Genomic DNA, 25774 nt, shown 5'->3' with positions numbered 1-25774 from the left:
GGCTCTGCCCCTGCGCCATGTGACTGACCCGCTCCGTGCAGCCCAGGGCAGAACGTCGGACTCGGTCCCCAGGGCATTGACCCGCCCGCCCGGGCTCACCAGCCCCCGTGGCCAGGCAGGGGGTGACCGGCCCCCCTGTGATCGCTGGGGCTGCCCCCTTCCGCCCGGCTCCGATGCGCTGAGAGCCGCCCGCCCGCAGCCCGGCTTCCATGGGGAGGGGAGCACAGGCGACGGCCGCTGGTGCTGTGAGGGCGGCGCCCTGCTTGGTGGGGGCACCATGAAGTCCCTGCTCTTCAGCCGCTTCCTGCTGCTGCTGCCCTGGGGGCTCATCGTCATCCTCCTGCTGGACACGGACAGCAGCCGGGCGCCGCTCGCGCCCCCCGCCCGGCCCCCGCAGCAGGCGGCTCCCAGGCGGCCGGCGCTGCCCCCCATCTATGCCATCACCCCCACCTACAGCCGCCCGGTGCAGAAAGCCGAGCTCACCCGCCTGGCCAACACCTTCCGCCAGGTGGCGCGGCTGCACTGGGTCCTGGTGGAGGACGCGGCCCGGCGCAGCGAGCTGGTGAGCCGCTTCGTGGCACGGGCCGGCCTGCCCTGCACCCACCTGCACGTCCCCACCCCGCGCAGGTACAAGCGGCCCGGCCTGCCCCGCGCCACCGAGCAGCGCAACGCCGGCCTGGCCTGGCTCCGGCAGCGACACCAGCACCTGCCGCCGCCGCAGCCCGGGGTGCTCTTCTTCGCCGACGACGACAACACCTACAGCCTGGAGCTCTTCGAGGAGGTAGCGCTGGGGAAGGGGGGCGGGTGTCAGGTCAGGGAACCCACTGACCTGCCATAGCCACGTACCTGCGTGCACCTCCACGCACTCCAGAGCCTGGCACACTCTGCACACCTGCATGCACCTGCACCCAGTCCAGAGCCAAGCCGTGGTACTCCGACCCCACCATGGACCTCCATCCAGTCCAGAGCTGTGCATCACCGGCCCCTTGCATGCACCTCCACCTAATCCAGAGTCAACCCCCCATGCATCTCTAGCCAATCCAGAGCCCTGCATCCTGACTGCACCTCCTCCAGGTGACAGCCAGGCCCAGAGACTCCGCAGCACCACAGACCTTGCATATTCTTCTAACAGCCAATTAACACCCTGACCCTGCATGCACTCCCCCCCCCCACCACCACCTTCACACAGACACAGTTTTATGCACTGTGCATGCACTTTCACTAGATCGAGACTTTCAATACACCCAGACTCATACAGTCTACCCAGTTTTAGGCACAGTGCATGGCCCCTCACCCCAAACTCATGCATAGACCTTTCCAAAATCAATACTCCAGTATTCTGCACACATCTTCCCCCAGACCCAACACGTGACATATTCCCTTCTCCCAAATTCATGCACTCCGCAAGCATTCAGAGTACCATTACCTTAATCTTAATTCTGCCTTTCAGCAACAGTTACCTTCTTTTTCCTTCCCACATCCAGAAGCAGTCACTTGCTATTTTCTTTTTCTTGCTGAGATATGCAGAGTTGGGGATTATATAATGTCTTCACTGTGGCTCTGTTAAAACTGGGATAAAAGAGACACCACTGTCTTTGATTTCTTCAGTTCTGGTAGTGTCTCTTTCTTTTGCCCTGGAGGGCAAACTCACATCATGAATCATGGTCCTTTATAATTTAACTTGCCATGAATTACTTTGCTTGGAGTTGCCCACTCTTTTTTGAAGCCTGTCATTGTTAAAAGCAGAAAATCTTTTACATAATGGCTAAACATCTTTTCAGGAGTCTCATTTGTAAGGGGATGTGTTTTGTCTTTATTCCAGCCACTCCGTGAAGTGCTTGCTCCCTTTCAGTAGGAGTTGGCAAGTGCACAGGGATGAGGTTATCCAGCTTTCTGATTTCCCACTGGCAGGAAGGAGGATGTTTAATAAGTGGACATAAAACAACAGAAGAAAGATCATGTATCTTTGACAGATAAAAGAATAATCTTGGCAGAAAAATGGGGGAGGGAAAGAGAAAAAGTAGATTGGCAGGCAATGTGCAGGAGTTTTAAAGAGGTTGAAATCAGCATACTTCAGTGCTTAAAGGTATGAACCTATCAATGTTTGATAGTATCCTGTATTTAGCTAGTAGCTCACATCCATGGGTGATTTACAATCAGTAGATGGAAACACACAATATACAAAGATGCCCAGCAGATAAAGCGCGTAAAGGGAGTTGTTTTAGAAATGTTGATCAACACAATTGACTAGTGTTTAGATTTAAAATATATTTGCTTCCCTCTTCAATATGTTGACAGGTGCAAGTTCCTCATTTAGCAGAGCTACTCTAGTTCCTGTTCCAGCATGAGATGCAGCACTGAAGCTCCTAATTTGAGGACCTTACACTGGAAATGTCATATTCTGTTTTTCTGGGTTATTTTCCTAAACCTCACTAGACCCCCATGGCTGTACTTAGCTCATCAATGCAAAGGAATTCTATGCTTTCATCTTGTTTTAATGCTGTCACCTGGGTTCTCTTGGAATTCATTGCCAGTGTGGTTCATTCCACTGCAGGCTACAACCCAGTCCAGAAAATATGCCCCTCTCCCAGCAGTAGCACAGGGGCAAATGTTGTCTGGACATAAATCCTTTCTATAAAGTACACAGGAAAGAGGAAACACTAAATGAAGAAGTGACAGGGCACACCAGTTAAGTAACTGTTAAGAGGAGATGGTCCTGAGTCAGCTTGAATCTTTTTTATTTCCTAGTCCTTTGTTTCTAATTTCCGAGGATGATGAAATTAAAAAGATACAAATTAGCTCCCCAAAGTGCTGGCTGTGAATGCAGGAATGCAAAGGATGAATGAATCCGTAGGTTTAACCTTGAAGATTACAGGCACAACAGGCAATCCATGTTCAATTATTTCTCTTTGCTAACAGGAATGCCAGCCTCTTCACACATGCAGCTAAGCAATTCTAAGCCTCCTTTCAACACGGTTCAGTGCTAAGAAAGAAATGTTTGCTTTGAACAGTCCCATGTTCACAGGGAAACACATTTGTGAGTGAAGCTCTTGCTGTGAGATGCAGTAGCAGAAACAAACAAAACAGATCTACTTCAGGGAGAGGGAGAGATTTCAGTCTTCAAATATCTACCGAACAACCCCATTTCTGTTTTCCCTGCAGCACGGATGGGCGGGGGCCGAGGTGCTGCTGGAACACAGATAATCCCCTCCCCCCCGCATATTGATCTGATGCTCTGTTCAAACAACTAAAATCCTTTGCAAATGAGCTTTTGCAAATGCCACAAGCAGCGTGTGCCTTTCTGGTGAGAAGGTAGACCGCATAGCCTTGTTTTCAATCAGGGCATTGGTCAGATTTCTATTTCTCATTGGAAAACCTTCACTATTTTCATGAGTTCTGACTTGACAATTTTAAAATAAATCTCTATCTCTCCTTTGGGAATTGATTGCTTAAGAGTAAATTGTGCTCCTCCTTTCCAAGCCAGCCTCAGAACGCATCACAGGTGGCAGAAATCCTGTAGTAATTCTCTTCATGAAAGTGGCTTAATGAGATGTGAGAGGGAATTTGTTAATGCTTAATGCTGTTTCCCAGCCTTCCAGTTGCAATTCTTCTGAATGGTGGTTGCTGAATCCCTAATCCCAAAGGAAACCTGATTTAAGACCCCTATTGTAGATGAGGAAGGGATTGGTATAGACATGGGACTGGAAGCCAGAAACTCCTGTATTCTAATTCTGCCTTGCGCACGGACTGTCTGTGTGATTTTTTTGAATAAGTCACAATTACATCCAGAAAGTGACTATGTAAAATTGCTATCTTATTAAATAGATCTGCGTGTCTGTTCTGAGTCATAGCTGCTGATTTTAGTGACAAAAGTAGGGCTGTTTTGGTAATATTTTTTGCTCCTGTTAGCACCAGAAAGTTCAAACTCCTAAGGGCTTCCAAAACCCCATAGGAGTGTTGCATCAGTGCACTTTACACTGGTAAAGGTTTGCATTGGTTTAGCTCCATTGCTGCACATTTCTCTAATATGCTTAAAAGAGAATGTGAGCCTCTTTAATGAAGCACCCCCCTGCAGCAACTTTATTACAAGTGAAGGTGTACAAGCCAGAAGGAATGCACTTTGTGAAATGCCAGGTTGTTTTTGTCAAGATGTCAGTTTGAAAAATCTAGTTTCCATTTATGGTATTTTATAATGTGCTCATGATCACCATATTAGAAACGCATCAGGTTTATTTGATACGGAGAGATGTTAAATATTAGAGTTAGTCAGAAAACAGCAACGGTTTTCCTTTACAATTAAAAATAAAATGCAGGGTTTTTTTGTTTTTGTTTTTTAAATTATTAAATCTGGAAACAAATATTGACCAGCTGTAGTAAACTTGGAACCCCACCGGGCTCTTTGTATTGTGGCCTACACACTTGCCTGCCTCCCCTGGGTGGTGTGGAGCTTAATTTGTTAATAGCCAAAAATGTGCTCTCCTATTTCAATTAAATGAGGTTGCTCCAAGTATGTTTTAACTACAGTTTCTGAAGTGGTGCTGAGGATGGTTTGTCCTTAGCTACCCCTGCAGCTCAACTTTGTTCCCCATTGGTTCCTCTGCATCCTTTGTCAGGAATGAGTATTTTTAACGACTTAGGCCTGGTCTACACTAGGCTTTTATGTCGAATTTAGCGCCGTTACATCGAATTAACCCTGCACCCGTCCACACCACGAAGCTATTTAGTTCGACATAGAGCTCTCTTAAATTCGACTTCTGTACTCCTCCAAAACGAGAGGAGTAGCGCTAAATTCGAAATGGCCATATCGAATTAGGCTAGGTGTGGATGGAAATCGACGGTAATAGCTCCGGGAGCTATCCCACAGTGCACCACTCTGTTGACGCTCTGGACAGCAGTCCGAGCTTGGATGCTCTGATCAGCCACACAGGAAAAGCCCCGGGAAAATTTGAATTCCTTTTCCTGTCTGAGCACTTTGAATCTCATTCCCTGTTTGGACAGCGTGGCGAGCTCAGCAGCACTGGCAACGATGCAGAGCTCTCCAGCAGAGATGGCCATGCAATCTAATAGAAGGAGGGCCCCAGCATGGACTGATCGGGAAGTCTTGGATCTCATCGCTGTGTGGGGCGATGAGTCCGTGCTTTCAGAGCTGCGCTCCAAAAGACGGAATGCAAAGATCTACGAGAAGATCTCTAAAGCCATGGCAGAGAGAGGATACAGCCGGGATGCAACGCAGTGCCGCGTGAAAATCAAGGAGCTGAGACAAGGCTACCAAAAAACCAAAGAGGCAAACGGACGCTCCGGATCCCATCCCCACACATCCCGTTTCTACGAGGCACTGCATTCCATCCTAGGTGCGGCCGCCACCACTACCCCACCACTGACCGTGGACTCTGAGGATGGGATATTGTCCGCGGCAGGTTCCTCGTCGGACATGTTAGCGGACGGGGAAGATGAAGAAGGAGATGAGGAGGACGAGGCAGTCGACAGCGCTGGCACCGCTGATTTCCCCGACAGCCAGGAGCTCTTCATCACCCTTACCGAGATCCCCTACCAACCGTCCCCATCCCTTACCCCGGAGACAGAATCAGGGGAAGGATCAAGCAGTGAGTGCTTTAAATATCTAAACATTTATTTTTACAAGAACTGGAATATTTATAATATTAACAATGGCTGTTTATTCAAGTGCTTAAACATGTAAACAATTATCTGCAAAAAAACTGGAATATTTACAATCGTAACAAAGGGTTTTTCATGATTTGTCTGCCTTAGGCTCTTCACAATTTAGTCCCAAGTATTTAAAATTTTTTTTACAATGTCCGGTAAGTCATGATTATGCTGCCCAAGACGCTCCACTCTTTAGTCCCAGTGCACCTACGCGAAAATCCGGTCAATATGGCCGGGGATGGAGGCGAAATCCTCATAGGAGAACTCCTCGTAGGTCTCAAGAAGGTACATTTCCAGCCTGTTCATCAGGTTCCTGGGTAGGGCGATCTTAGTGGGCCCTCCGTGGTAGGACACGTTACCGCGCCACGACACCATCAGATAGTCTGGTATCATCGCCCTGCAGAGCATAGCGGCAAACGGCCCTGGTTTCTGAAGGCTTTCTCGAAACATCCTTTCCCTCTGGGACTCCGAGATCCTCAGCAGGGTGATGTCGCTCATTACGCCCTGCTTTGAATTAGGGAGGGGAATGTTAGTATTGGGACTGCTTTACAGCCACGCGGTGGAGGGAGAGGGGCAGCATACAGGGATCTTTCCCTGGAACAGCCGCGAGGGGGTGGGACAGGGGCATAGTTCATGCTGTCCTGATTGCTGGCAGCAGAGACTGGCATTGCTTTCAATGTGAAAGGAGGCCAGTGCTACTAGTACAGTTTTAAGCAGCCAGAAGTCTACGGCTTACCATGATTGCACGCTACAGAAGTTCAGGTGTCCTGCCACGCTTCTCAGATAACTGCAAGACCACTGCAGGACCCCAGGTACTGAAGGCGATGGCCGAAAATTCGACCTTGTCCTGAGTGCGCATGTGAGAGGTGCAGTGCATGGTCTTGTTCACAGAGAAAGACTAGGTTCTTTGTACACAACTTCATTTATCTGTCTCAGGAATTCACTCCATTTTTCCCATTCACACAGACACATCTGCGACTGTCTCCCAACCCAGCCTGTCAGCACACTCCCAGAGGCTAGCGCAGATTAGGAGGAGGAAGAAGAAGACGCGGGAGGACATGTTCTCAGAACTAATGAGCTGTTCCCGAGCCCAGGCAGCCCAGCAGACACAGTGGAGGGAGAACTTGTCCCAAATGCACCGAGCAGTCATGGAACGGGAGGAGAGGTGGCGTCAGGAGGACCAGCAGGCTACTGAAAAGCTGCTTGGACTTCTGAGGGAGCAAACGGACACGCTCCGGCGCCTTGTGGATGTTCTGCAAGACCGGAGGCAGGAGGACAGAGCCCCGCTGCAGTCTATCTCTAACCGCCCTCCCCCGCCACCAAGTCCCACACCCCCCTCACCCAAAGTACAAAGAAGGAGGGGCGGCAAGGGCCGTTAAAACTTTCAGTCAACCCCTGCAGACTGCTCTAGCACTAGAAGGCTCTCATTCCCCAAAATTTTAAAAGTCCTTTCCTACACACCTCACAGAAGCCCCCGTGCAAGTTTCAACCCCCACGTTTCATGTCTGGTTCATAATAAAATATTCGTTGCTGTTAATTACTGTTTCCATGATTTTATTTTGGAGGAGAGTATGTCTGAACGAGGGGAAGGGGCATGGTAATTGGACAGGACAGTCACCTTTACCAGGGTACAGAGGCGGGGTCAGGTCCAGGATCAGGACACATACCCAGTGCAGTGACTAGTGACCCTGTTCAATCTGGGAGGTGGTTTTCGTGTTCTGGGGGGGGGGGGGGGGTTGCTCTGTGACTTTGTGGCGGGGGAGGGCAGTTACAGATCTAATGCATCACAGAGCCCCGCAGCAGGGGAGCTGTAACCCTCCTCCCCCTGCCAGACAGTCACATAGCCGACACATACACGCTGTCCCGCCCAGGAGGGCTGGCAGGCTCTGTTGAAACAACCAGTCCACCGCTGCGGAACCCGTCATTCCTGGAGTTTAGAAGCATCATTTGCATCACAACAGTAAACCCGCACCCCGCCACAGTCTGCGTCCCAGGTTTAAAACATTCCCGCAAAAACAGTAATAAAGACAACGGTGTTCATTAACAAAACAGAACAGATTTTATTTTTTGGGAAGGGGGTGAAGGGGGTATGTAACTGGAGAGGATAGTCAACGGTAACTGGGTAAAGAAACGGTGGCAAGTTCAGGTTCTGAGTCCACAAACTTAAAATTCACTGGTGACCCTGCTCAGTCTGGAAACTGTCTTTCAAAGCCTCCCGGATGCACAGTGCGTCCCGCTGGGCTCTTCTAATCTCCCGGCTGTCTGGCTGGGAGTAATCAGCAGCCAGGCGATTTGCCTCAACCTCCCACCCCACCATAAAGGTCTCCCCCTTGCTCTCACAGAGATTGTGGAGCACACAGCAAGCTGCAATAACAATGGGGATATTGGTTTCGCTGAGATCACAGCGAGTCAGTAAGCTTCTCCATCTCCCCTTGAGACGGCCAAAAGCACACTCCACCACCATTCTGCACTTGCTGAGCCGGTAGTTGAACAGTTCTTTTTCTGTGTCCAGGGCGCCAGTATAGGGCTTCATGAGCCAGGGCATTAGCGGGTATGCTGGGTCCCCGAGGATCACTGTAGGCATCTCCACATCCCCAAGAGTTATTTTGTGGTCCGGGAAGTAAATACCTTCCTGCAGCCTTCTAAACAGACCAGAGTTCCTGAACACGCGAGCGTCATGAACCTTGCCCGGCCATCCAACGTTGATGTTAGTAAAACGTCCCTTATGGTCCACCAGTGCTTGCAGCACCATTGAAAAGTAGCCCTTTCGGTTGATGTACTGGCTGGCCTGGTGGTCCGGTCCCAGGATAGGGATGTGAGTCCCATCTATAGCCCCACCGCAGTTTGGGAATCCCATCGCGGCGAAGCCATCTATGATGGCCTGCGCGTTTCCCAGGGTCACTACCTTTGACAGCAGTACCTTCACGATTGCCTTGGCTACTTGCATGACAACAACCCCCACGGTAGACTTGCCCACGCCAAACTGGTTCGCGACTGACCGGTAGCTGTCCGGCGTTGCAAGCTTCCAGAGGGCTATGGCCACTCGCTTCTGGACAGTCAGGGCTGCTCGCATCCGGGTGTCCTTGCGCTTCAGGGCAGGGGACAGCAACTCACAAAGTTCGAGGAAAGTCCCCTTCCGCATGCGAAAGTTTCGCAGCCACTGGGATTCATCCCAGACCTGAAGCACTATGCGGTCCCACCAGTCCGTGCTTGTTTCACGGGCCCAGAATCGCCGTTCCACAGTATCCACAAGACCCATTGCCACCGTGATGTCCTCGGCACTGGGTGTCGTGGTTTCAGACAGGCGTGTGCTACTCTCGGAGTTCAGGTCCTGACCCCGGTGCCGTAGCCTCCTCGCCTGATTTCTCTCTATCTGCCTCAGTGAAAGGTCGATGATGAGCTGCGATGCGTTGACAACGGCCACAACTGCAGCGATGGTCACAGCGGGATCCATGCTCGCAGTGCTGTGGCGTCCGCGCTGTCACTGACCAGAAAAGTGCGCGAACTGATTTCCCGCCGGCGCTTTCAGGGAGGGAGGGCGGGAGTGACGGTTGGATGACGACAGTTACCCAAAAGCACCCTCGACACATTTTTTTACCCAGAAGGCAATGGCGGCTCGACCCAGAATTCCAATGGGCAGCGGGGACTGCGGGAACTGTGGGATAGCTGCCCACAGTGCACCGCTTCCAATGTCGACGCTTGCCCCGTTAGTGTGGACTGACAAAGTCGAATTACTGTCCTTAGTGTGGACACACACGTTCGACTTTGTAATATCGATTCCACATATTCGATTTAACTAAAATCGAACTACTCTCGTAGTGTAGACATACCCTTAGAAGAGGCTTCTGTGAGAGGAGCAGTTAGCCTGGTGTTTGGAGTGCTAAGTGACATTATGGCAATAACTGAGAAATTGTTCTCTGGAATAAATGGAACTCCGGCCTTTAGTTGCTCACAACTCTTTTCACTTTAGGATGTGACCTAGAAATTTAGGTCTACACTTTCTCTTTAGTCCAAACAGCTGTGTCAGTATTTTATCTATTTATTTTCATAGCCTAGAGACCTAGAAGTTGATTGATTCTCTACCTCAGATGCGGACCACTCATCTACAGATCCATCTCCATCAAAAACAATTCCCCCCCCCGACCCCTCCCAATTCTGGAAATGTGTTTAAGAATTCGATCAGGCAAGATACCCAACAAGAAATTAATTTTTATAGCAAAGCCAGTGGAATGACCAAAGCCCAACTAACATTTATTTCATGAATTTTATTGAGATTTCAACATGAATCAGTGTGACCTCTCTCTCTTTCTTTTCTTGTAGGCTGTTTTGAGTGATGCAGTTACACTTTCTGTTGCATTTAGCTCACAAGATGCCTGGATACAAGTAATTATAATAAAGTGACTAATACTTTGATTTCCAGTGGTACACTTTTAGATTTCTAGACAAAAATCTTAGTTAAGACTGAGACTATCTGATCCTGTAATTCTGCCTCCATAGAATGTTAGATTAATAAGTCAAAAACAACAGTTTTGAGGTTCCAACTCCAACCTCTACCTTAACTTTTCATATCCCTCCCTGCCTATCTTGTATATACCACTAAACCAGAGATTGACTTACTCTGCCCTTTCTGTATTTTAAATAATGGGCTATATACTATTACTTAAAAAAACTATGTATGTTAAATTTACACATGCAGATTGTGTGTCCACCATCAGTTCAGCTAATCTCCTTCTTACACAGACATACCTGTCAATGAAGACTTCAATAGGAGGTTGACCTGCTGAAAGGATACAAGAAAGGTTTTGATGTAGGTAGACTCAAATATGCCAACTCAAGATATGCAGTGTAGTTGTAGCCATGTCAGTCCCAGGATATTAGAGAGACAAGGATGGGCGAGGTAATAACTTTTTATTGGACCGTCTCTCTCACCAACAGAAGTTCATACAATAAAAGATATTACCTCACTCACAAAAATAACAGGAGTACTTGTGGCACCTTAGAGACTAACAAATTTATTAGAGCATAAGCTTTCATGGGCTACAACCCACTTCTTCGGATGCATCCCAGTGCCTCTCTCCTGCCAGCAGCCCTGCTGACCAACTCCTCCTCCCTCCCGCGAACAGCTGTTTTGCTGCGTGTAGGAAGCTCCAGGAGGGAGGGGGAAGAGTGGGGAGGAGGTGGGGAAGGGGTGGAGCGGGGGCAGTAAAGGCAGGGCGGGGACTTGGATGGAGGGATGGGTGGAGCACCCCTGGCTAGAGGGGAAGTCAGCGCCTATGGGCGCCCCTCCCCTGGCTGCAATAGGTCCCGGCTGGGCAGGTTCCCTGAACGCCTGCACCGTGCTAAATAGGCAGCTGCATGGCCGTGCAGCTTACAGGGAACTTAGCTCACCCACCTTGTCAACTCAAGATATTGTGAAATAACTGATTTTAATAACTGCCTTTCTCCATACTGGGATATGTCTTCCACCTTTATTTGTCTTTTGTGGTTATTCTAACCATTCATTTGTTCCCAGACTAAACAACTTTGTTAATTTGCAATAAAGGATGAAAGAATGTATCACTTCATCCAAAAACTGCTAAGTTGGTTGTGTTTTCAAAATACTCTCAAGCTTTCTCTAGGAAGTTCTAAGTTAACATTTTAGTTTATAAACTACAAAGCAATACACCACATCAACCATTTGACAGTTAACAACTGCTTAGCTAGTTACCTGAACTGCCCTGATGGTCATCTTGAGAACTGCCAGACTCAGACATTGGATCCATCCTTTCACACAGGTTTATTAAGAATAAGAGTAAGGTACTAAATATTTTATGGTCGCTAATAGGAATGACCTGTTTGATGTCTGGGTTTGTGGTAGTCCTCAGGATGGCACTATGAAGCAGAGTTAAGGTTGGTTGCCTGACCCAAGCTTTGTATTTTACCAAAAAAGGTGGGGGAGGTGTGTGTGTGTGTGTGTGTGTATATATATATATAATATATATATATAAACTGGCATCTTATCTGGAATTTCCAATCAATGCAGTTTGCTGCCTAGGAACCTCCTTGGATTTTAAAAGTATAACAGGATTCCTTTTATGACTTGCATTGTCTGTGGGCACTTTGGTAGCCATGCAGGAAATCTGATCAATTTTGTAAGGCATGTACAAAATGATCTCATTCCTTTCCAGAAAGCCTTCTACACCCATATGTGGCTTCCTCTTCCCTATTTCTGGTCCAGGACCTGTTATGTCCCATGTAGCTTTTGCTCTTTTATTCTTCTGGGCAGGATTTACCTGCACCAAGTGGTTCCCTTGCAGAACCTTGTCCCATCAGGAGCATCTGTGCCTGGACCATGTGTGCTTTGCAAAGCCCCTGTCGTGCCATGTACATTTTGCAAAGAACCTGCTAGGTTACCTATACTTTACCAAGTGTCTGTCAAAATAATGCATGTATCAAATTGATGTATTATCAAATTGATGTATGTATTTTGTACATTTAAAAAGAGACAAGTGTTCAGTGCACCTGAATATATACATACATGCAGTACATGTATCTAAAAAGATGCTTGTGTCATATACATGGCATGTTATTTTTAAATGGATAAGAACGGCCATACTGGGTCAGACCAAAGGTCCATCAAGACCAGCATCCTGTCCTCTGACAGTGGCCAATGGCAGGTGCCCCAAAGGGAATGAACAGACAGGTTATCATCAAGTGATCCATGCCCTGTCACCCAATCCCAGCTTCTGGCAAACAGGCTAGGGACACCATTCCTGCCCATCCTGCCTAATAGATTCATGGACGACAGGTCCATCAATGGCTATCTAGCTCCCCTTTGAACCGCGTTATAGTATTGGCCTTCACAACACCCTCTGGCAAGGAGTTCCAGAGGTTGACAGTGCGTTGCATGAAAAAATACTTCCTTGTGTTTGTTTTAAACCTGCTACCTATTAATTTCATTTGGTGGCCCCTTGTTCTTGTATTATAAGAAGGAGTAAATAACACTTCCTTATTTACTTTCTTTACACCACTCATGATTTTATAGACCTCTATCATATCCCTCCTTAGTCGCCTCTTTTCCAAGCTGAAGAGTCCCAGTCTTATTAATCTCTCCTCATATGAAAGCGGTTCTATACCCCTAATCATTTTTGTTGCCCTTTTCTGAACCTTTTCCAATTACAATATATCTTTTTTTTAAATGGGGCGACCACATCTACATGCAGTATTCAAGGTGTGGGCGTACAATGGATTTATATAGAGGCAATATGATATTTTCTGTCTTAATATCTATCCCTTTCTTGATGATTCCCAACATTCTGTTTGCTTTTTTGAGTACTGCTGCACATTGAGTGGATGTTTTCAAAGAACTATCCACAATGACTCCAAGATCTTTCTTGAGTGGTAACTATAGCTAATTTAAACCATGTTTCTGTAGGTTATCATTATTTATATCTATACGGGTGATAACACCTTTAAACTGATCCATAATTCATGCATGCATCACCAGCCTCAAACATACTACTAGCATCTCTGCTTTTTAGGGACGAAGGCCCTGATCCAATGCCATGGCAATCAGTGGGAGCCTTTCCATTGACTTAAATGGATGCTGGATTTAGGCCGTATTTGGGCAGTTACCTTGAAGTTTTGAAGATGTGATTAGTCAAAAAATGTTAGGAAAATCTTCTGAAAGAGAATTAAGAGTATATTTCCAAGCCTCCATATCTCTGAAACTGCTTATATGATTTGCTCCCAGTTTACCAAAAAGTTTTACCCTGAATTTTCAGATTAGGCAGGTTTTATGTCTGGTGTAGTGGAAACTAGTTCAACTGTAGCTCTGGAAGGACTAGTGTGCCTTCCACTATATGTTTAATGTAATCTGTTATTAACCAGCATAGGACAGTTGTTAGTGACTTCAGTAGTGGTGAAAAATGGATTCCTATGTAATTGAGTATGGATAAAATGACAGCCAAATGGATTTTTTTTTAAAAAGTCATTAGTAGACCATCAGTATTTTTTAAATGTGACTGGTATTATGAAATCTTTGAATCTACAGAACTGGTTGGAAAAAGCAGATTTTTGCTCAGCTCCCTAGTTTTGGGAAACAGTATTCAGCAGCCAGGGCCGGCTCCAGGGTTTTGGCCGCCCCAAGCAGCCAAACAACCCCCCCCCCCCCCAAAAAGCCGCAATCGCGATCTGCGGCGGCAATTCGGCGGGAGGTCCTTCACTCCGAGCGGGAGTGAGGGACCACCCTCCGCGGAATTGCTGCCGAACAGCTGGACGTGCCGCTCCTCTCCGAAGTGGCCGCCCCAAGCACCTGCTTGGTAATCTAGTGCCTGGAGCCGGCCCTGTCAGCAGCCTAGACAGAATGAAATATTAGCCATCTGTCATTGATTTTTTCCTTCATATTAAAAAAACCTTACTTTAAGAAACAAGCTAAATATGAACCAGTAGTACATTAAATATTTTTCTAATGTGTAGATTAATTTGATACACTTGAGGGTATATGAATGCACACTGATATTAGAGTTAGTCAAGTGGTGCCTTTTCTAAATAGTTCAGAATAAACATAAATTGCTAGAAAAAAAGCTGGAGTAACTTTAAAAGGAGAGAAACTAGATACTTGTACCAGATCTTTCCCCCCCCCCCCCCCCCCCCGTTATGTAAGGATTAGGGACCCTGTCTCGCAAGATGCTGGGCATCCTCAAGAGATGCTGGGCATCCTCAGCTCCAGCTCTTTGGGACCAAATCTTGTCATCTTACATGTCTGTAGTGAAATCCAGACCATTACTACTAATAATAATTGAGGATGGCCAGCAGCTCTTAAGAGGCACTTGTTATTCTTCAGGATCAACAACAAAATGAGGAAAGAGAAAGAGGATCTATTAAGTAAGAGTGGGATAATAAACTCCAATAGTAGATATTTGCAGGGGTAGAAAGTCTATGAAATTCAAAGATTGAGGGCCTTCCTCCACATTTTGCTATATTCATTATCAAAATATAAGCTGCTGTTTCAGAAGGTATCTAGTCCTAATTGTAAAGCTAGTTCTGGTGCATGACTGCCTTAGTGAATTTAGAGCAAGACTCCAAATTACAAATATAATACATATATATATTACGTTATCATCATACCATGCACTTAATATACGGCCTTGTTTACACAAGAAAATGATACTGATGTGTTCATCAGTTTAGAATCTAAAGTTAAATTATGCAGCTACTCCTTTTGGTTCAAGAGTGTCTTATATCATGTTAGCTTGAGTCAGTAAGGTTTGACTTTGGCTAAATCAATATAATGCATTTTTAAACTGAAATAAGTCTGTCCACATGAGGGCTGTGCTCTGCTTTAACTAAATCAGTTTTTAAAGTGTTTCTAAAACTTAGAGCATGGATTTGTCAAGAACAAATTGTGTCAAGCCAATCTGATAGCTTTCTTTGACAGGGTAACAAGCCCTGGGAATGGGGGGGCAGGGGGGAGTGGTAGATATGCTATATCTTGTCTTTAGTAAATCTTCTGGTACTGTCTCCCATGACCTAATAGACAAACTAGGGAAATACAACCTAGATGGAGCTACGATAAGGTGGGTACATAACTGGTTGGAAAACGGTTCCCAGAGAGTAGTGGTTCACAGTCAAGCTGAAAGGGCATATCAAATGATCAGTTCTGGATATGGTTCTGTTCAATATTTTCATCAGTGATTTAGATAATGGCATAGAGAGTATGCTTATAAAGTTTGCGGACAATACCAAGCTGGCGCAGGCTGCAAGTGCTTTGGAGGATATGATTAAAATTCAAAATGATCTGGACAAACTGGAGAAATGGTCTGAAGTAAATAAGATGAAATTCAATAAGGACAAATGCAAAATACTCCACTTAGCAAGGAACAATCAGTTGCACACATACAAAATGGGAGATGACTGGCTAGGAAAGAGTACTGTGGAAGGAATGTGGGGGTCATAGTGGACCACAAGCTAAATATGAACCAACAGTGTAACACTTGCAAAAAAAGAACATCATTCTGGGATGTATTAGCAGGAGTGTTGTATGCAAGACATGAGAAGTAATTCTTCTTCTCTACTCCACACTGATTAGGCCTCAACTGGAGTATTATGTCCAGTCTGGGCACCACATTTCAGGAAAGATGTGCACAAATTGGAGCAAGTCCAGAGAAGAGCAATAAAAATGATTAAAGGTCTAGAAAACATGACCTATGAGGGAAGATTGAAAAGATTGGGTTTGTTTAGTCTGGAAAAGAGAAGACTGAGTTCTCATAACAGTTTTCAAGTACGTAAAAGGTTGTTACAAGGAGGAGGGAGAAAAATTGTTCTTCTTAACCTCTCAGGATAGGACAAGAAGCAATTGGCTTAATTTGCAGCAAGGAGGGTTTAGGTTGGACATTAGGAAAAACTTCCTAACTGTCAGGGTGGTTAAGCACTGGAATAAATTGCCTAGAGAGGTTGTGAAATCTCCATCATTGGAGATTTTTAAGAGCAGGTTAGACAAACACCTGTCAGGACTGATCTAGATCAGGGATTGGCAACCTTTGGCATGCGGCCTGCCAAGGTAAGCCCCATGGTAGGTCGGGCCGGTTTGTTTACCTGCCATGTCCGCAGGTTCGGCTGATTGCGGCTCCCACTGGCCACGGTTGACCGCTCCAGGCCAATGGGGGCTGCGGGAAGCGGTGCGGGCCGAGGGATGTGCTGGCCCCCCCCTTCCCGCAGCCCCCATTGGCCTGGAGCGGCGAGCTGCGGCCAGTGGGAGCCGCGATCGGCCGAACCTGCGGATGCGGCAAGTAAACAAACTGGCCTAGCCTGCATGGGGCTTACCCTGCTGGGCCGCGGGCCAAAGGTTGCCGATCCCTGATCTAGATAATACTTAGTCCTGCCATGAGTGCAGGACTAGATGACTTCTCAAGTTTCCTTCCAGTCCTACGATTCTATGATTGTATCCCTGGTATATTAGCCCCATTTTACAGTTGAGGAAACTGAGACACACAATTATCATGGGCTGAATTCTGTTTCCAGTCACAAATGTGCAATCCCCTTGACTTGTAGGGGTTGCATAGCATGACTCAGGCCACAATTTGGCCTTAAATGATTTGCCTGTGGTCACATAAGAATTGTGTGTCAGAGCTGATGGTCAGGAGACCTGCATTCTAAGATCCATGCTTCTACTGTACACCATCTTTCCTCTTTTATAGAGATACAATGGTAAATGTTGAAGAGATGGAGTTCTAAATCCAACTTCTAGCAAAATAAATTGGAGTTGTTTGTATAAGTCTGCTGGCGTCCCACTGGTATTGTGTGGCAAGTCCAGGCAATAATCTATAAGTGGGCACTAGCATTGCATCAGAATGCAAATTACATGGGAACTGAAACAATAGAAAACTGAGAAGCGGAAAAAATGCTACACAAAGCTGAATTTTCTGGAGACTTTGAGTACTAAATGGGGAGGCAGTGATGGGTGGCTGTGAAAACATTCAGCAAATTGTTAGTCTGGAAACTTTTTTATGGTAAAAAAGGTGACTAGATTTCATCCTCTTCATCTTTTACTTCCAGTTCATAGAATATCAGGGTTGGAAGGGACCTCAGGTCATCTAGTCCAACCCCCTGCTCAAAGCAGGACCAATCCCCAGACAGATTTTTGCCCCAGATCCTGAAATGGCCCCCTCAAGGATTGAACTCACAACCCTGGGTTTAGTAGGCTAATGCTCAAACCACTGAGCTATCCCTCCCCACCACAGTTCCTAGAGGTTTTTCCCTTTTCTAACCGATTTGACCCCTTCCTTATCATTCCTGCACTTGCCATGTCTTAATCTTCTTGAGTGACTAATGAAGTGCTATTTTTGGCAAGATCGTGTGTGAGAGAACGAATCATTATTGTTCTCTCTCTGCTTTTGTTTTTTGCATTCTCTCAGCTCTTGGCTTTTAGTGCTTCCTTCCCCCATTATCTGTTCTCTGATTCCCCATTTCTGTCTAATCAGTTGTCCTCATCTTCCTCCACCACTGATGCTCTGTCCCTCCCAGTTTTACTTTTCCCTTGTTCTTTAAATATTTTACTCCTCCTCCCCCCAGGCTGTTCTTTCTTCTCCTGGCTTTACCCATCCACTTCCTCATTCTCATTCCCCTTACCCTGTCCCTTTTGAAAAAGATTGTCACATTATGGTTGCCAACCCTCCAGGATTGTCCTGGAGTCCCCAGGAATTAAAGATTAATCTTTAATTATAGATAATGTCATGTGATGAAACCTCCAGGAATTCATCCAACCAAAGTTGGGAACCCTATGTCACATATACACTGTGGCTTCAAGTTTTGATTATTCAGATAACAGATGTGCTGCTGTCCATTAAAAATATAGTTAGAGGCCTTGGCTACACTTGCGAGTTACAGCGCAATAAAGCCTCCCCCAGCGCTGTACCTCACTCCCCGTCCATGGCACGTACAGCGCTGTGTCTCTCTGGCTACTGCGCTGCAGGTACTCCACCTCCCCAAGAGGAATAAGAGATGCAGCGTAGTGGCTACAACTCCCCGGTGTCAGTGTGAACAACAAGTTAACTTGCTGCGCTGTGATAATCCCCTTATCAAGTGCCCACTCTTTTCATTGTTGTGATCGGCTCCAGGAATGCGGAAGTGCCGTTTCAAAGCTCCGTACCAGAAAGAAAAAGCAAACATTTTGCTGTTTGCTTTGAGTGAGTGAATGAGAAGCGGGGGGGGGGGGGGGGGGTAGGGGGGTTGGAACTTGCAAGGCAGCGTGCTGACACACTCTCAGCACCCCAAAACCAACTCTCTCTCCCCCCACACTCCCTGTCACACTCCATCCCACCCCCCCTTTTGAAAAGCACGTTGCAGCCACATGAATGCTGGGATAGCTGCCCATAATGCACCTCTCCCAATGCAGCTGCAAACGCTGCAAATGTGGCCATGCCAGTGCGCTGGCAGCTGTCAGTGTGGACAGATTGCAGCGCTTTCCCTACTCAGCTGTATGAAGGCGGGTTTAACTCACAGCGCTGTATAGCTGCAAGTGTAGCCATACCCAGAGAAGCAGTGCAGGACTCTTGTGGTGCAATGTATGGGATTACATTGGTATCTGATAGTCTAATATCTTTAAATTACTCTCTCTGTATCCTAACACTTGTTAGGGTCAAGCAGAATAGAAAACAAAATGAAATATCTGATACAAATTGACCTATTAATCCATATGATTTTTCCTACCCTGGTACATGAACAATGTTCACAACACATCAGCACATTAATATGTAGTAATACTGTTATTAGAGGCTTATAAGACATTTTGCCACTTTTACCTTCAAATATATCCTGAGGCTGTAAAGTACTCTACAGTTAGCTTTAACACAGCCTTAGATACATTCTTTCACTTTGCGCTAAGGGATTTTTATGTCCTTGGCAGACATTTAGATTTGTAGAATGACCGAGTATACAGGAAAGAGAACAAAGAAGTGAGAATACAACATAAGGGTGAAATGAAGCGGTCTGGAAATATCTGGTTTCTTTTTCCTCTTTAGGTATTTGGTTAAGCTGTACACACTTAACACCTTCACAGGGTTAATGAGTGCCTGAGTGCATAAGAGGTGAAGCTTAATGGGCCACCCAGTTCTGCTCCTCTGAGGTCAAGGTACTTCCTATTTACACTTGAATAAAGGCTTGTCTACATGGGAAAGCTATACCAACATAAGATAAGATGTGAATTTAAATGATCTCCATGTGTCAACACTATTATTCTGGTATAAGAGGGTCTTTCTTTTTATTTAGCTTATGTCACTTTGGAAAGGGTTTAAGCTAACTGGGGAAAGTCACTCTTAAAAGAATAAGAGTATCTGCACTGGGGTTTATACTGGTATAGTTATATTGGTTTAACTAGACCAGTTAACTATACTGGTAAAACTTTCCTGTGTAGACATGGTCTAAGAGAGGGCAGGTTGTATGCACATTTTGTGACATTAGATCCAATATGTATACATGTTACAATGTATATATTTTTACAAAGAGCTCAAGAAATGGGTGTAATGTTGAAACCACAGCTACCAAAACACTTCATGTTTTGCAGTCCTGAAGTAGTCCAAGTGACTTTTATGCACTAAATATTTAAAAGAAGACAGTAATTAATGTTGTTAACTTTCTATTTCACCACACCGAGCAGTAAAAGACCAGGGAAAAATGACAGTAAATAAAAAGGCCCTAAACAGGAAAAATAGTTAAAAGAAAACCAATTAGCCATGTTGGCACTCAGATGCTAGACAAATATAAAAGTGTCTTATAAAGGATTTAAAAAAAAAAGGTTTTGTGTCCATTCTGAAAAGTTTTTTTTTTTAAGATGTAGAAAGAAGACCTGAAAGATAAGGCTTTCTTATTTTTATTCTACTAGTATTTTCACCTTTGGAAATATAAGCAATGTCAGTCTGGTTTTGCTGAAGGAGGAGCTCTTGGGAGCCTAGAGAAGGGGTATTATGAGCTCTCTGGAGTGTGGGGTACTGAATCTTTAACAACAGCTTTCTTTCTCTAGAATGTCCTGTGGATATTGGAGTTAAAAAGCTGTTAGTAAAAATAAACAAAAGCAAATGTTAAAAGTCTGGAAAAAAGGTAATTGTAAGGGGAAGGGATTTTAAGACCTTGTCTACACTTTAAACATGAACTGGTTTAACTAAATCAATATAAAAATCAATCTTGCTAAACCAGTGCAAACCCCTAATGTAGATTCACTTAAATGGGGTTATCCTTGCTTAAATTGGGATTGACTTAAGCTCACTTATGGTGTAGGGTTGTACCAGTTTAACAAAACTGATTTTTAACTTGATTTCATTAGACTGGTGAACTTTTCTAGGATAGACAATGTCTTAGGTAATCTCTGGTGATGTCATAATGTCCATAGTTTTCCAATAACAGTAGAATCTTCCAGGATAGACAAGACCTACATTTCTAGGGTGAAATCTGGCTTCACTGGACTTAATGGCAGAACTCCTACCTCTGATGTCAAATATGATTGGAATAAGAGTGTTAAAATTAATGGTTATAACCTATGTAGGAAGGATAGAGTGGTACTTTAAAAGGGCAAATTATATAAAGCTGAAGACAACTCTGAGCCAGAGCAATTGGGAGGAAGAATTTAATCAGAAAAATGTGAATGATAATTGGGAATTGTTTAAGAACACTTACTAGATGCCTCAAAAGTCACAATCAAGGAAGAAGGCCTCATTGTTTAGAGGGGAAGTGAGGTCAGCTATAAAAATATACAAGAAAGGGAAAATTGATAGTATTGAATATAAATCAGAAGTGAGGAATTGTAGAAAATTGATAAGGGAAGCAAATGTACACAAGGAGAAATCTATGGCCAGTAGAGTTAGACAATAAGAATGAGGTTTTTTTAATATATTGGGGGGGGGGGGGGGAGAAGATTCCTAACAATGTTATTGGTCTATTACTAGATGGAAATGGTAGAATTATAGATGATAATGCAGAAGAGGCAAAAGTGTTCAATAAGTATTTCTGTTTTGTATTTTGGAAAAAAACAGATGATGTAGTTATATCATATGATAACACTCTTTCCATTTCACTAGTATCTTATGAGGATGTTAAACTGCAGCTATTAAAGTTAGATGTTTTTAAGTCAGCAGGTTTGGATAACCTGCATCCAAGAGTTTTAAAAGCGCTGGCCGAGCAGCTCACTGGACTATTAACATTGATTTCTTTAATAATAAAGAATTAAAGGACGGAAATATAATTAATGTCAATCAACATGGGTTTATGGGAAATAGATCCTGTCAAACTAACATGATTTTTTTTTAATGAGATTATAAGTTTGGTTGATAAAGGTCATAGTGTTGACATAATATACGTAGACTTCTATAAGGTATATGACTTGGTACCGCATGACATTTTGATTAAAAAAAAAAAAAAGAAAGATATCAAATTAACATGTCAGCCATTAAATAGGTTAAAAGCTAGCTAACTAGCTAATTACAAAATGTAATTGTAAATGGGGAATCATTGAATGGATGTGTTTCTAGTAGGATCCCGCAGGGATTAGTTCTTGTCCCTACACTTTTTAACATTTTTATTAATGACCAGGACGAAAACAAATTAATCACTGATAAAATTTGCACATGACCCAAAAATTGGGGGAGTGGTAAATGATGAAAAGGACAGGTCACTGATACAGAGCCATCTGAATTGCTTGGTAAGATGGGCGCAAGCAACAATGTGCATTTTAATATGGCTAAATTTAAATATATACATCCAGGAACAAAGAATATAGGCCATATTTACAGGATGGGGGACTCAATCCTGGGAAGCAGTGACTCTGAAAAAGTTTTGGGGGTCCTGGTGGATAGTCATCTTAACATGAGTTCCCAGTGTGACGCTGTGGCCAAAAGGGCTAATGCGATGCTGGGAAGCATAAACAGGGGAATCTCAAGTATGAGCAGAGAGGTTATTTTACCTTTGTACTTGACACTAGTGTGACCACTGCTGGAATACAGTTCTGGTGTCCACAGTTCGAGAATGTTGATAAATTGGAGGGGATTCAGAGAAGAGCTACTAGAATGATTATGAAAGGATTACAAACATACCTTTTAGTGATAGAGACTGAGCTCCTTGAATCTTTAACTTAACCTCCTCTTTGTTAAGGAGGGGTCTTGATTACAGTCTATAAGTACCTATATGGTGGGCATATATTTAATAATGGGCTTTTCAGCCTAGCAGAGAAAGGTCTAACACAATCCAATGGCTGGAAATTGAAGCTAGACAAATTCAGACTGGAAATAAGGTGTACATTTTTTAACTGGGGGAGTAATTAACCATTCAAACAACTTACTGAGGTTTGTGGTAGATTTTCCATCCCTGACAATTTTTAAATAAAGATTGGATGTTCGTCTCAAAGATATGCTCTAGGAATTATTTTGGGGAAATTCTATGGCCTGTGTTTTATGGGAGGTCAGACTAGATGATCATAATGGGCCCTTCTGGCCTTGGAAACGATGCATCTATGAAAGGAAAACATGATCCCCACTATTTATTTTTTTTCAAAAATTAAAACTGGCCATTTTTTAGGCACCATGGGGGGGAGCACAAGCCCAATTTTGTTGTCCTCTACAGGCCACTTTTTAACACACCTAAACCATACTTATTGTGCAATCCTCATAAGACGGGCTTGTGTGTGTGTGTGCACTTCCAGTCAGAATCAAGATTTATTTCCCTTCCAGAGTCTGTTACTGGCTTCTAGATATAATATATTCTGATATAGACCTCAAAGTTGCATGTATGTCTTTATAAATGACTGTATTTTACAGACTGTAAAATAAACATTCCATACTACCCTGATTGGGCTTCTGCAGTCATGATGCACGTGCATGAAGGATTTATAGAAAGAAACATGTTTAAACAACAAAACATCCTTCCAGAGGAAAAATCTGCCACATACATCTGTGCTTTTCTTTAATGAGGAAGAGATTATATAGGTGTTTTTTGTGCCTCATATCTTAAGCAACACCTTTATTAACAACCTTATTTCTCTCGGGATATTCCCAGTGGACTTGAAGTGACTAGAGATCTGAAGAACTAGCTGGCAGTGAGAGAACTTTGGGGCACATCTAGCCTCTGAATACCAACTCTCTAGGGTTGAAATCTGGAAACACTGAAATCTGTAAACACCTTGTGGTGACTGGAAATGTCTAGGCTTTGTTTCCCCCGTTTACAAAAGAAAAGCACAGCCTGCTGAGAAAACTTAAGTGAAATCACCCTGTGCCTCCTCCTTCTTGCAGATGCGTACAACCCGCAAAGTATCTGTGTGGCCTGTGGGGCTAGTGGGAGGTCGACGGTATGAGCGCCCTGTAGTGGAAAATGGCAAAGTTGTTGGCTGGTATACTGGCTGGAGAGCAGACCGTCCATTTGCCATTGATATGGCAGGTAAGTACTGATAAAGCTGTTCTATAGGATATATGAACACAATGTCCTGTTTGTACTCATGAACAGGCCAAAAGCATGTGTTTACTTGTAAAGTGGTCACCCTTAAAATGAGGACAACTTTGAAAATTTCCATTGTTTCCTGTGGAGTTCTTGATTCTGTAGATAGGAATATTGCTGAAAATGGTTACATCTTTTAAAACAGCAGAACTTTTGAAGTGCAATCATTGTACACAGCCCTTCTGGTTTTAAATATCCTACAAGTCTTGGCATGCACATTTTCTCCAATTAAATAGTTATTTGATAATAACCCAATATACTGTAATTTGCTTTAATTTTATGTGATAATTTTGATTTATGTTTGATTAAATTGTTTGTCTGCAAATCATTTAATTTTTGCAGGAAGCCTGTGTCTTTCATTGTATGATCAACACACACTATGCAGTGTAAATGCAGACACTTCGTAAACCTCATGTTGTAAAATGCTACTTTATCATGAAATGATTCATTTTCTGTTGGTTATGTGAAATGATGACAGTGATAGTTGTAGATGGATATGGTTTGAAACACCGGGCTTAGGGGGAAAATCACTGACAACTATAGCCTGCTAGATAGAGGCAGAAAAGCTTTAAAATTGATCTCATCAATCTTCTACTGTGAAGTTAGCACACCACATAGCTGTGTCTAGCTGTCAGCCCATGCTTGGCCAATCTTTTGTGTATAAATCTCAACTGCTGACAGAATCTCTTGTGTGCAGAATTCTGACTTTTGATGTAGCAGTCTTCCACCATGGTATAACTTTTTTGTACTTTTAAAACCCCCTCTGTATTAGTTTTCTGTGTGAGGGACGGTGAGGGGAAGAAAGGAATGCAAAATGACCACGTTTTTCTCTTGAAACTTTGTGTGAAGGCACGTACTACTCCTCTAAGGCAGGGGTTCTCAAACTTCATTGCACTGTTTCCTCCTTCTGACAACAAAAATTACTACACGACCCCAGGAGGGAGACTGAAGCCTGAGCCTGCCCGAGTCCCGCAGCCCCAGGTGGGAGGACCAAAGCCTGTAACCTGAGCCCCGCCACCCAGAGCTGAAGCCCTTGGGCTTTGGCTTTAGCCCTGGGCGGTGGGGCTCGGGCTTCGACCCCAGGCCCCAGCAAGTGTAATGCCAACCCTGGGGACGCCATTAAAAAGTGTTTGTGACCCACTTTGGGGTCCCGACCCACAGTTTGAGAACCGCTGCTCTAAGGGATAGCCAGGTGCTCACAACCAAAACAGGTTGGTGGGGGTGGGAATCAAGGACTGGCCCTTCCCTAGGCCTCTTGGATTTCACAGACCTTTCCAAGGGGTATCCTATTTCAGGCCTACAGTCCAAAATGATTTATAAAGAATATGAATGTTTAACCTCTAAAAACAGTAATAGAAAAGTAATGGTGGTTAAAATAATTCCTAACACTTTTTCTTTGGAGACATTACCAAATATTGATCACTTATTATTCAAAAATGTTACATTGTAAGTCCAAAGTGTAGGAACATTTCAAGTAAGATAAAGAGAGCAATTGGCCTTAAATGTCTACATTAACATTTTTGTCCTGTTTAGTGAGATAGTAGCTGCACTACTCTTTGTGAATACCTAGTTCAGTCCCTAAGCCACTGCAAACTTGTCAGACTGATGTGCAGTGTGGTTGGGGGAAGCACATCTAAAAGAGCAATCCCTGTCTGTAGAGTTTTAGAGACACACTGGTGTTATGCTGTGCAGGTGGTTGCTTATGGGCATTCAAAGGATGATAGGAAGGTGTATAATTCATTAGCTACAGGCAAAGGCAGTTAGACAACATAAGCCCAGGGAATCTCACCCTTAGATGAAGAGGCATATGAAAAGTTGATGAGTTACCTTGGTTTATATTTCGAGATCATTACTTTGAATGTCAGGGGATACACTGGCGTAAATATGGGGAAGAAGCAACACCAATAGAGAGAAGTATCTGCTCATATTTTTAAAAAGCAGATAATGAAAGAAGGGAGCATGGAAACAAAGTTGCAAATGTTGAGAGGAATGTGAAATGTTAGAAAGCAAGCCTCTTAGAGATTGGTGAGAGAAAATTCTTCTCACTTGCACCAAGTGTTTTTTCTTAATTTTCATTATTATTTTTATATTATTAAGGATCAAGTTTTTTCAACATCTTTATTTTGGTAAAGTAGCAGCTAGACTCAGTGCCTGAGCT

At 44.3% G+C, this 25774-nt stretch overlaps 1 protein-coding gene across 1 annotated transcript in view; it reads left to right on the top strand.

The window, feature by feature from the left end:
- The first annotated feature begins 277 nt into the window (after positions 1-277).
- The window catches only part of B3GAT2 (beta-1,3-glucuronyltransferase 2), a 50435-nt gene continuing 24938 nt past the window's right edge, over positions 278-25774 (top strand). Inside the window, exons 1-2 of the mRNA XM_065401100.1 lie at positions 278-781; positions 23415-23559. Of these exons, the coding sequence (XP_065257172.1) occupies positions 278-781; positions 23415-23559 (649 nt within the window). The remainder of the gene's footprint in view (positions 782-23414; positions 23560-25774) is intronic.

This window comes from Emys orbicularis, chromosome 3 (assembly GCF_028017835.1).
Source record: "Emys orbicularis isolate rEmyOrb1 chromosome 3, rEmyOrb1.hap1, whole genome shotgun sequence".
Lineage (NCBI taxonomy): Eukaryota > Metazoa > Chordata > Testudines > Emydidae > Emys > Emys orbicularis.
The sequence above is the reverse complement of the archived record's forward strand: the minus strand, read 5'-3'. Positions and strand labels throughout refer to the sequence as shown.